The sequence below is a fragment of the Neurospora tetraspora genome (assembly GCF_033439725.1).
Source record: "Neurospora tetraspora strain CBS 560.94 chromosome Unknown B0H65scaffold_8, whole genome shotgun sequence".
NCBI lineage: Eukaryota > Fungi > Ascomycota > Sordariomycetes > Sordariales > Sordariaceae > Neurospora > Neurospora tetraspora.
The window spans coordinates 482,091-494,118 of record NW_026944390.1 but is presented as its reverse complement, the minus strand read 5'-3'; the positions used below and the strand labels follow the sequence as shown (position 1 = coordinate 494,118).

Genomic DNA, 12,028 nt, shown 5'->3' with positions numbered 1-12,028 from the left:
GCTCTAACATGGTGAAGGGTGGAAAGAAGGCTGCCAAGGTTACTCCCAAGAAGGAGAAAGCCGAGAGTACGTTTGATGTTTTTTTCCCCAATGTTCCTGCCCCCAAAATATGACTAACATATAACTTGAGCAGAACCCATTCACAGATTCGCCCCTACCAAGGAGGAAATCATGGAGCAGCTCGACCAGAGAGATGCGGATGCTGAGATATCGGATGTCTCGAGCAGATGCTCTACCCCGGCCTCAACCTACACCGACGCCCCCGAGCACCGTGAGGCCACCGTTGCTCCCGAGTACATCGCTCCTGAGCACGATGATCCTGAGGCTAACATCCCGCTCGCTCCCGAGCAACACGAGGCCACCGATCCCACATCTCCGAACTAGAAGCAAGAGATGCCGGACACCAAGGTGCCGGACAATGGCGAAGCTGATGATGATGAGCTGGGAGGAGTTTGATGTGTCCGTCCTCTATGATTTCATTGTTTCAGACTGGGAGGTTGAGAGACGGCGCTGGTACCTTATGCCGAGAGGAAGGCAAGACACGATGCCGGCGAGTGGTCTGACTAACAGGCGACCTTATACGCAACTTTGGCCGCCCTGGTTATGGTTTTTTTCACAGTTCTTTATTTTTATCAGTCTTTATGCCAGATACGACGGAGCATCAGCGACATATTGGGCATCATCATTAACACGGACTCAAGAGTTATGCACACTTAGGTTGATAGGGTAATCATTAAACAAGGCAGTCTTTTCACAGTTGATATCTTTATATTTGCGCAAACAATACAAAGAAAGGAACGAGGGAGATCTCAGCCCTTATTCACTCCCAGCCAGCTTGAGAAGCCCAACCTCCAACATCGAGATGCACTACAATATGCGGCCAAAAGGCTTAACAAATGCAACAAGTCAAAGAGTACATCAAGTGTAGTGTCGCACACTATGTTACTTGACAACATTTGCTGCCGAGCATTCCGCATTCCAATGCACACGGTGTTGAGAGTAGACTATGATACTACCTAATATGCCCCTTCTCCCATCAAGCTCTCTGCCCACGCTACGCCAACAAACTTTATGCTTAACCTACTTCCCATCAAGCTCTCTCCCCAACCAGCTTTCTACTTAACCTACCTCACGTCAAGCTTTCGGCCCACACTATCCCGACCAGCTTTCTGCTTGAAGAACCTGCCTCCCGTAGAGCTTTCCGTTGAGCTTTCTGCCTGGAAAAACTAGAATAAAGCAAAACAGCATGCCGTATGAGTTCGATATTGCTTTGACTTTGTTCTATCCCCAACAGAGTCAGCCATGAAGAAGATCTCTACATCTTCGATCTCAAGCACACATTCACCACCATGCTCGGCTCTCGAGTTAGATGACGGGTTTCTATTCCATAGGTATGGATAGGATAGAGTCTCTGGTCTGCCCATTCGTCGCCATCTTAATCGGCGATATGCCACAGCAACAGAAGATATCAGTATGTGCGGGTCATATAACGAGGAGGCCATACAAATCTTGCATAGTTACCAAAGACGAGCGGTCCAATATCAAATTCGACATCGTAAGAATGGGTCGATTCCATTTCCAACATCTACGCAACATCGAAACAACTCGTAAACTAAAGTACCACCATCGAAAATAAAAAACTAAAGTAGGAGAACTCGGACTCTCGCCAAAAGGAGACTTTCGCCTACTCGATTCCCTACGAAACCTATTCCCCGCTCTAAACGTCATTTACTCTCGACCTACGGATACTACTCACACTAAATACTAAAGTTATTCGAAATTTTTTCTACAGCTTATATTCGACGTAGACGATATAGGTTTCCTTTCTACAAAAGCATCGAATAAAACTGCTACGAAATACCGAAAGTTCCCATTTCCTCCTAACTACCTTAGTCACAAATCTCATTAGTACGCAAACACGTAAAGTCTATGAACATGTAACAAGCAGTCAGAGCCATTATCACCACCCCTATTTTCTTATATACGTAGTTACAAGATACAAAGTAAGCACATCAAAGATCGGTTGCGCCCCTTTATCACCAAGCGCGCGACAGCACATTATTTCGATATCAATAACATAAAGAGTTCACTAGAATACTCAGCAAAATCACCAACCGCATCACAAATTTTAATATACCAAAACGCATACTAGACTTTCGCACTATCTATCATCACATCCTACGGCTTTAATAACCAACAAAAGGATCCTAAGCTATTCAACCAAAGAATAATAAATGGGAGAAAGGCCGTCTAATTCATATTTCACGTCCGTACTACATATGCGAAACGAATGGAGAAAGCGGCAGCGGAAAAGGGCATACAGGTGGGCACGTCCAACAACACTCGACAACCTTAACGAACCCCGGCCTCGATAGCCAACCGCCAAATTAAGTTCGCTTCTACTACGATAAGCGGGAATAGAATCGCCAGGAACAGAACTGCCCCGGATCCAGCCCAAGATGCGGGCCGCCCACCATCTGAAGCCGGCAGCACTGCCAGCCGTTGGGGGATATCAACAACTCCGGTCCCGCACCCGCCATACACACCCAATCTACCTCCCAAGCCTCCATCCCAAGCTCCTCATCGAATCTCTACAACTCCGGTCCTGCACCCGCCATACACACCCAATTTACCTCTCCAGACACACCAAGCGCACCAAGCTGAACTCTCGACAACGTCAACTCCTGCTGCGCCCCGATCCTCGACCCTAACAAACAAACCAGCACTAGATTGTATGCCGGTTATATCACAGGGCAAAGAAGCCAAAGTGATGTTTCATCTTTTGAGGGCAAGAGTGGTCTTAACATCTACTTTATCGTATGTCTTTCTATCGAATAATATAGTCATTTTGGCCTGAGCCAAGGTGAGAATGAAGAAGACTTCCACTTCTTAAAAAAAATAAAAAATTAGATACAATATCTCTTATCATACCTAGAGGTACATATATGCATGTTATGCTTTGTCCGCGTTTCCTTTTCAATCCCATTACTTCCATCCGTCTTCTCATCTCTTTGTGCATATCTGACCTATCCAACATCCCCATCTTTAGGTTTTAGTTTAGGTAGGCCCAATTAGATGCCCTGCCCTCCCCTTAAGCAGCAGTAGGAGTCAAATAAACACAACTTCCATCACTCCTCACATCCTTCCCATCCATGCCCGTCGACAAATAAAGCCCATTTCCGCACGACAACATATTGCTCCTTCCATTCGCCGACAGCGTCAGCTGTCCCGTAGCCGCATTTACGCACCCCTTGACGCGCTTCATCGTGCCCGCCGCAACGCCAGCCTCGACATCGGCCTTGAGCTTAGGCCTCACCGACACGGACGCGCCCGTGTCGCTGACCAACACGTAGGCGGCGTACACGGACGTCTGGCCGACGACCGGCTGAGCCAGCTCGAGGTAGCCGTTCGCGTCGAGCGTCCAAGTGGAGGTCAGGGCGCCGGTTGATCCCGGGGCCGGAACGCCGGCGAAGCCTTGCCAGGCGATGAGGCTGCCGCCGTTTGCTATGTTCATCCAGCGCGTCGAGCCGTCGGGGAAGCCCGGATTCGAGGCGCGGAAAGATTGGCCACGGGGCTTGCAGATTAAGGGCACGACGGCGACGGGCGTGGAAGTGGCCTGGACGGTCTCGACGGCTGAGATGGTTTGGATGGCGGTGGCGGTGATCAGGTCCGTGGCGGGGATGGTCTCGGTTTCGGTCTCGGAGACGGTTTCGGTGACAGAGATGATGTCGGTGTAGGTGCTGAAAGCGGTGGCGACGACGGTGGTGAGGGCGTCGGAGACGGTCACGGTCACGGTTTCAACGGCGGCGCTGGCGGTGATGGTGGAGGCGGTCACGCCGACGCACTTGCAGGCTTTGGAGTACTGGGACCAGTCGGCGCAGTCGGCTGTGGCGTAGGTGGGAAGGGGGTTGGCCTCCTCAATCTGAGTCAGAGTGTCGCGAGCCTTCAACTTCAAGGGGGGGTTCTGGTAGGCCGTCGAGGTCGAGGTGACTTCGGGGAGGAGCGAGACCAGGGTCGCGGTGTAGGGCTCGGTGACGGTCTCGGTGATAATGTCCGTCACAGTGGCTGCGGTGACGGTGGTGATCTCGGTGAGGATCTGGGTTTCGGTTGAGGCGATCTCCGTCGTGGTCTCGGTGAAGAGGACGGTGTCCACGGCGCTCTGGACGAGCGTGACCGTTTCGGTGTAGATGCTTGCTGAAGGGGTCACGGTGACGATGAGGTTGGACTCGCAGTCCATTACTCCCTCGAAGTCCGCAAGGGCAACGGCTGTGATTGTTTATCGTCAGCTTATACATTCAACCTTGTAGATGATAATTTTACATACCCTTCAAGCACTTGTTGCTGCGACAGCAAGCAGCAGAAGCCACCTGCAACAGGGCAGCGCCCGAAAGGGCGACAATACCAAAGTTCTTCATGATTCGAACGAGTGACTAGGCTGGAGTAAACGAATGACTGAGGTGGATCCAACCTTGGGCTAGAGAAAGATTGAAAGGCTTGTTGAAGAGACGGGACTCGTTCCCTTTTTGTCGCCACTCATGTTGCCCAATCCATCAGATTCATCATTTAACTTTCAGCTTGTCTGCGGCGCCCTCTTTTGGTCCTAAAAATCGATAGTTCGACCCGTTCTAAATGGGCGCCAAGTCTTCCATTGCCCCCTTACATTCCAAGTAGATTCAATAGCGTCGCGCGCGATGGTTAGCCGCCAATGTTTGCTGGGAGCCGAAATGGGTTATTGCCGGCATCAGGGCAGTTCGAGCGCGACGGTCTAGACTTCTGGACTTTTTAGCCCCTGAACCCATGATCCCATCAACCCAAAAGCAAGATCTAGTCTAACGGCCCATCCAGGCTCACGGGTCCGGTCTAACGCCTTTCTGCATTTGTTAGCGAAGAGTCAATTAACAAAACGAGAAATGTGAAGATGCGCTCGCTCGCTCGCTCGCTGTCCAATTAACGTACAGACATCGCCTGATGACATCTAACTTTCTCTAATACACCGATGACGGACAACCGTTGTCGCTTGATCCCTACACACACAAAAAAAAAAGAACAAAACCCTGAACTCCCCTGCCTTTGGAAATGTAGTGTAGATAGATAGAAGGATGGCACTTATCAAGTGCCTCGGTAAACCATCCCATAGTACCACCCCGTAACCCAGCCAATCCATGGAAACTGAAAAGTCCAAAACCGGCAAACAAAAAGGGGATCATCTTGCAATTCGTACACATTAACCATAAGAGAAGCGACTGGTAATTACCTAGCTCCCAGTCTGCCTCCCCGCTAGCCCCGGCCGTCCACTGACACTGCCACTACTATTCCCCCTCACCACCGACGCCGACGGCGCCGGACTCGACTCCCGGCTCCCTGCCGAACCAACACTCTCAAACTTTTCCACCAAGTCCAACACCCTCGTTCTCGTCCTTCTGGGCATCGCACCCGGACCGGGAGACGGAGTTGGGCGCGGCGGTGGAGGTAGCATTGGCTGTGACTGCGACTGGGAATGAAGCAACTCAGAATCGAGTGACGACGACTCCTGTGCTTGTTGCTGCAGCTGCGGCTGCAGCTCCTCCAACTGCTCAACAGAAGACCGCACCTCCGACACCGAAGAAAGCGAGACCTTCTCCATCTTGATCGCCTCGGCGACGTGCAGCGTCGCGGTGCCGGCGTCGGATACACCGCTTGCTATGCTCCGGAGGGAGTGCACGCTGTAGGTTGAGCGGACGGAGGGGGCGTAGGATTTGGTGTAGGTGTGACCACGGCCGTGGGTTTTCTCGGGAGAGGGCGAAGGTGAAGGGGTGATTTGGGTGTGGGGTTCTCCTGATGGTGTTAAGCCGGATCCCTCAGACGAGGGTGTTGAGGGATTGAGACCGGTTGTGCTTGGTTGATTGCGGATGGTAGTGCGGGATTGGGCCGGAGAGGGACGTTGGAGGGATGAGGAGCCTGAAGAGGGCTGAAGTTGCCGTTGAGGTTGAGATGCTTCTGGCAGATGGAGGGAGAGTGATGGCGAGGTAGAACGCGAAAGGGAGAGAGTTAGTGGAGAGGGGAGGGTCAGATCCAGCAGAGGTAACGGGGAGGGAGTCCGTTTGCGTGATGGGCTCCCAGTTGGGTGAAGGTAGACTTGAGGATGGTCCTGACCGGTGACTTCTGATGCAGGTGTTAGCATCGGGTTGGTCTCTGAGTCTGACTCCGACTTGTGCTCATGCTCGGGCTGGTGTTGGCTACCACCGGAGATCTTCCTCGTGCTCTCACCGGCAATGATTTCGATAGCATCCGGTGTCTGTCCCCCGGCCCGTTCCTTCCCCTTCCCCTTGCCAACACTGCTGGGAGTACCGCTTCTACTGGTCCTGCTCCCCTCGTCATTGACATCACACAGAATGATAGACTCCTCCCGCTCAATCTCCGCATTAACCACCCTCAGGCGCTCCTTGGGCACAGTAAACATCACCTGGACCAACCGCTCCTCAACCGCCTTCTCCACGTCCCACTCATCTCCCTGACCTCCTTCTCCCGCGGCCTCGTTATTCTCTCCTCCAGCGGCTTGTCTAGACGACGATCCCTCTCCATTATTATCCCAGGCCTCACGGCCTTGCTTCCTCCTCACCAGTCCCAGGCCCAACGCGCCGGGATTGAGGCCGATCAGAGAGAGATGATGGTGATCGAAGCCACTAGCTTCGTTACCATGCAACAAGCTCTCCTTGGTCGGACTGCTATCGCCACCTGAGCTGCCAGACCCGCCCGACCCTCCGCTGACGCTGAGCATCCGCTTAAGGCTGCCCAGCCAGCTGCGCGGACGGGAGTCGAGACGGGAGTTCCGACGGGTTTTGGATGGTGAGCTGGGGATTGGTTCCCAATCCTCTTCGGACTCCTGATTTTCTCCACCTTCTTCCGCACCCGGGCGCTCATTGTTGCCTGACCCGGACAGAGGAAAAAGAAGATCAGGGCCCTCGGTCTGGAGGGAGTTGAAGTTTGGAGTAGGCGTGGGGAGGTTGGATCGAGCAGATGCGAAGGCTGTCGAACCGGAGTGCGAGCCACTAGAGGCGGAGGAGGCTGCGAGGGAATGGCTGCTGCCGCTGTTGCCAGACTTGCCGCTGCCAGAACTGCCTGGCTTGGGAATCTCTCCTGCTGCGGCCGCTACCCGGAGTTGGTGATGGGCCGCTTGTTGATGCTCCCCGCCCGAGATGAAACTGAATGCGCTCCGGTCGGAAAGGTTGCTTCCCGTGCGATGGTCGCTGTTTGCGCGGGAGTCGTCCGAGGTATCCACCATGATCTTGCTCAGTGGGTTAGAGGCCCTCCTAGACTTATTGGACTTGTTCGATGCTCGGCGCGGAGGTGATGTTACCACACGAGTTGCTGCACTAGTAGGTAATATAGGCTGGTGCGTGGCAGCCTCGAGCGAAGCAGCGGTGGCTGCACGGTGAGTGGTGGTCACGGATCCATGCCGGCTGATTTTAGCGGCCAGCACGGCGTCCGCCACATCCACATCAGTCTTCCAGCCCCGGACTTCTGGGTCCTGAGCTTGCCCTTGCTTTGGAGAGAAGGACAGAACCTCGGGTGGTGGTAAGCCAGGGCTCGACTTCTCGTCGTTCATGCTTCCTCCGCTTCCACTCCCACTACTAGTTGGCGGATATGACGTGCTAGCCACGGCTCCTGCCCGTAGTATGCTTCCGGCCGGGGTGATGAACGGATCATCGTCATACTCAGGACTGATCAGCCGCCCGGACGCTCCTAGATCCCCTCCATCTTTCTCGTTGTACTCGTCATCTTCGTCTGCCTCCTCGTAGATGGGGTGGATCCCATTAGGATTCGTAATCCCTCTCCCAGGCGGCGGTGAAAAGTCCATACCATTAGTAGGGATATAGAGCCCCCTCGCGTTGCGCAACCTGCCGACTCCGGAACCGGTGCTATTAGCAGCCGGCGGCCCGGATGGCTGGTAGTGACCTAGTTGACCAACAACTTGATACCCACCACTAAGAGACCGGGTGCCCTGCCCGTTCGAGTCGTTATTTGTGTTCCAAGGGAACTGGAAGCCGAACCCGCTGCTTCTTTGCTCGGCCATTTCGTTATCGTAATTGGTGTAACTGGATGGATTCTCGCCCCAGTCACTGATGCTGTGCCTGATACTACCACCAAAACCAGTACCGTAGACACTGGGGGCCATGCCCATGGACAAGCTGCGAAGGGTTTGATCGCGTTGAGCCCGGCGGCGTTGTCGTCGGCGCCACAGGAAGAAAAGCACTGCGAAGATAATGGCTACTAGAGGAACTCCAAGACCGAGTGCCAACCCAAGTGTAAGTCCGAGATTTTGGCTAACTTTGGTGGAATCAGATGGACCGTTTGTAGTAGGAGGGATATCGACGGTCGGATTGCCATTCGCATCCGGTCGCGGGTTAGTATAGGTTATCGACCAGGACTGAGACGTCATGTTGAAGAATCTCGGGGTACTCGTGGCAGTCGTCGACTGTCGTTTCTCAAGGTTGCTGCTATCAGCGATACCCAGAAAGGAGTTGAGCCACCTCTTGACCTTCGTCTCGGAAGATGCTGCCTTGGGTGGTTTGATTTCCCACCCTCCGTAGACCATCATCACATTCCCTGGAAGGACCACAGCACCATGACCGTAGAGCCCCTCTCCCTCACCAAATATTTGTGCGTGGTTTTCCTCCGGGATCTCCCAGCTCCAATCATCGTAACTTGCCCCGATCTTGATTACCACAAGCTGTGGCTCCGCCGGTTGGGACACATCCCCTACCCAACCTCCTAAGATGACCAAGCTGCCTCCATCCTCACTCAACACGGTCGTATGCCCTGACCTGCTATCCACAGTCGTTACTCCCCTCTTTTGCTTCAACTTGGGCCGCTTTTGGTGTACGTTCAAGACAACCAGATCCGCCTGCCCGCTGCCAGGTGACGACCCAGCTGGTTCTTCCGCAGGTGGATTAATCGACACGAAGCTCCACGTCTCTTCCGGCAGGCTCCAGATAGCCGCAGTGCTCATGTTAACAAACGCATGCTGCGTGTGTCCGCCCAGCAGCACATGGGAGGTCTGCTGCGTTACGATGCCTGATCGGTTCGTGATACTCGGTGTCAGAGCGGTGAAGGTGAAGCCGGCTTCCGGAATGGGAGGACCGCCCAATTGGGGGTTGGAGATTGTGAAATCGGCTCCGTCGGTGTTGGTGTTTCCCGGTTCCACAACGTCATCCTCATCACCGCCGGTCTGAGTTGAAGGTGTTGCTACAGAAGAGTCCGAGGAAAGAGAAGAGATCTTGAGCATGCGATTCGAGTAGTGCGCTGATGCCTGCCATGTCGAAGCCGTCGAGTTGGGAAATGGGCACATGCCGCCATAGATGTAGATGACGGGATCGGAGATGGTGGGGTAGATTTGTGATGAGAAGGAGAGCGAAGAGCCGAGGAGATAAGGGATTCCTAGTCCTGTCCCTATACTGCCCTTGAGGTTCTGTTGGGTACTGTGTTTCGTCCAGACGCCTTTGGCATCACCGTCTTTTTCGAAAGAGGGAGCGTAACTCCATACCGAGGGAGTAGAATCTTCATCTCCATACCCTGACGCGCCTCCAGCGGCACAATCGCCTGCCAGTACTGCCAAAGTACCATTCTCTAACAACGTTGGTGCAAATCCACTCGTTTTCGACTTGGTAACGAAGGGCAACCCGGAGGTGAGTGTTATCGGCTTGAAGGAATCAGCATCCAGCGTCGACGACGTGTTGATGGCGAGCAAGTCAACGCCGTTGTTGTCTGCATTAGGGGTGAAGATGTATGCGAGTCCATGATTGGCCGAGTTAGTGGAGAGAAGTGACTGAGATCCGGAAAGGAGGATGGTCGTTGGCGTGTAGGGAAGCGTGATGGCGGCCACGGGGGTTGCTGCTGCTGCTGCTGCTGCTGCCAGGGTAGCCAAGCAGAAGGTTGTGGTGAGTGAAGTCCGGTGTCGTCGATGTCCGGTATGTGATGTTGTTAATGTTTCGGACCTGCTTGGCGGTGACGGCGCTAGTCGAGACCCGGATCGGTGTCGGGACTGGGGCCGGGGCCGGGGCCGGGCCATGGTTTGGGTGCCCCGAAAGATGATGATTGGCGGGGAAGGAAGTGCCCGGACGCTGCAGTGTTCAACTGGAATGTGTCCCCCTCCCGTTTGCTCTTTCCTCGTCGTGGACGTCGCTCTCAAAACCGTTAGGGAAAGGACGCCTTGACCATTGTTTCCTCCGTCCTTTCTTTCCTTTCTTTCGTTGGTTGCGGTTTCACCTTCCGTGTTTCCAGACGATGGGGATCAATAATTGCGGTTTTGGTTCTCGACTGCTTCCTTCCTTCGTCAACTCGACCGATTATGACGGAATACTGTCTCTGGTCTCCAAGTATGAGAGTTGAATTGCTCCGCCGAATGGAAAAGTAGTCCCCACTTCTTTTCCCCTTCTCGAAGGCAGCGACCGAAAAGCTGGAATGCAGAGACGGGGAGTTGGGAGGGAGATAAGCGCAGACTAAAATCGGGCTCGCTGTAGGTACAGAATTTCCCCGCAGAGGGTAGCTAGCAGCTGCAGAATGCGGCAGCTTGCTTGCTTTCCCGCGTTGCTTGATGTGCTGGTAGTGATGATGGGACGAAAAGGAGTTTTGCAGTTGGTGTTTCGTAAGGCTGAATGTCCAGTCAAAGTGAAGTCAACAGTCGATGATACATTCACTGAACCGACGAACCAGTTAGAAATGAAGAGGACCCTTGCCTGCCTCGACCGATTGCACTGCAACGATGGCCAAAGATCCAGACCGCACAACGAGGCCCCAAAAGAACAAGCGGCGGCAATTGGAGTGGAATGTTACGGTGTGAAGAAAATAGAACTGATGGAACTGTCCACCAAAAGATCCGGTCAACAATTCCTCTCAGGCCCCTTGGCCGCCCTTCGTCGACGGACTTTCTCTCACCACCTGGGAGGAAGCCAGCCAGGTTCCAGTGGAGCTGGACCGTTGCAGTGAAAGAAGGGAGGCTGGTAGAGCCGGGCTGGTACGTAATCCAATGGGGGGTGTGGTTCTAGCTCCGCTGCAAGTGCGTGTGCGCGCCCAGAATTCAGAAATCATGATCCTGCTAAATCAACAATAGCCGATGTGACCTTCTCATTGGTCAGTTCCGCGACGGGAGGAGGGAGGGGCTGCGCAAGATGTCCAGTCCATTGATGCGCGCGCGGTGGGGTTGTTTTTCTACACGGGCGGTTGGGAGGGAGATAGTTGGCAGGGAAACAAACAGTGGGACAAGGTGAGCTTATCGTTGGGAATCACCAACCGGAGAATAAACAAAGAAAACAATTGGGGGTGGGTGGAAATACGGGACCAGAAGGGGTGTGTAAATGGTAGTGATTATGCAGAAGATAAAAAACTCATGTACCTTCTCGCCCTCTGGTGGCCAAACTGTATCTTGGCGCCAAGTCCTGCGTCCATCCTAAAGTCACTTTTTTTCAACGCTTTTATTACAACTTTACAAAAAGTTACTACATTGAAAAACTGATAGCACTAGTAAATTTAGCGCACCCAAAAGGGGGCTTTTTATTCAGGGTAGTTTTATATTAGGTTGTAGTGAAGTTAATATGGTAGTTGGAAAAAAGATTGGCAAAAATATCCAGGACTTAGGTTTTTTACCTAGGCGTGTGAAGGTACATATCGTTTTGTCTTCTGCATAAGCATTTCCGTATAAATAGTGGGAGTGGGGCCAAGAAAACGAACGTTCGTTGGATGATTGATGGTGTGCGTTGCGGTCAGCGACCAACGCCAGGGCAAGGCAAGATCGAGGTTAGAGAGGGCGGACACCTTGTCGATCTTCCGCTTTCATCCTCGTCACTCCCATGTTGACTAGACCAGCCGGATCGGGACTGTCAGTGTCAGTGTCAGTGTCAGTGTCAGTCAGGGTCAGGGTCGAACTGTCGAGAGCATCACATCGACTTGCGATGATCCAAGCTGTCAGCTGCCCGCGCAACACTAAGCCCGACTCTCCAGTGACACACGAGACAAAACCGACGGCCGTTCTTAAACCGAGTAAAATGAGGAA

The 12,028-nt window shown here is 53.2% G+C and overlaps 2 protein-coding genes across 2 annotated transcripts; both read right to left on the bottom strand.

The window, feature by feature from the left end:
* Nucleotides 1–2,805: 2,805 nt before the first annotated feature.
* Nucleotides 2,806–4,834, bottom strand: B0H65DRAFT_308032 (uncharacterized protein). The gene is made up of 2 exons (XM_062823251.1): nucleotides 4,325–4,834; nucleotides 2,806–4,266 (listed from the first exon to the last, which is right to left on the bottom strand). The coding sequence occupies exons 1-2, from the start codon at nucleotides 4,413–4,415 to the stop codon at nucleotides 3,092–3,094; spliced, it is 1,266 nt and encodes a 421-aa protein (XP_062677393.1). The 5' UTR covers nucleotides 4,416–4,834; the 3' UTR covers nucleotides 2,806–3,091.
* On the bottom strand, nucleotides 4,835–10,293 carry B0H65DRAFT_308031 (uncharacterized protein). The gene has a single exon (XM_062823250.1). The coding sequence runs from the start codon at nucleotides 10,046–10,048 to the stop codon at nucleotides 5,255–5,257; it is 4,794 nt and encodes a 1,597-aa protein (XP_062677392.1). The 5' UTR covers nucleotides 10,049–10,293; the 3' UTR covers nucleotides 4,835–5,254.
* Nucleotides 10,294–12,028: the final 1,735 nt, after the last annotated feature.

Coding starts and splice junctions, on each gene's coding strand:
- B0H65DRAFT_308032 (XM_062823251.1), bottom strand. CDS start 4,415: ATGAAGAACTTTGGTATTGTCGCCCTTTCGGGCGCTGCCCTGTTGCAG. Junction 4,267..4,324: donor CAGCAACAAGTGCTTGAAGG/GTATGTAAAATT, acceptor AAACAATCACAG/CCGTTGCCCTTGCGGACTTC.
- B0H65DRAFT_308031 (XM_062823250.1), bottom strand. CDS start 10,048: ATGGCCCGGCCCCGGCCCCGGCCCCAGTCCCGACACCGATCCGGGTCT.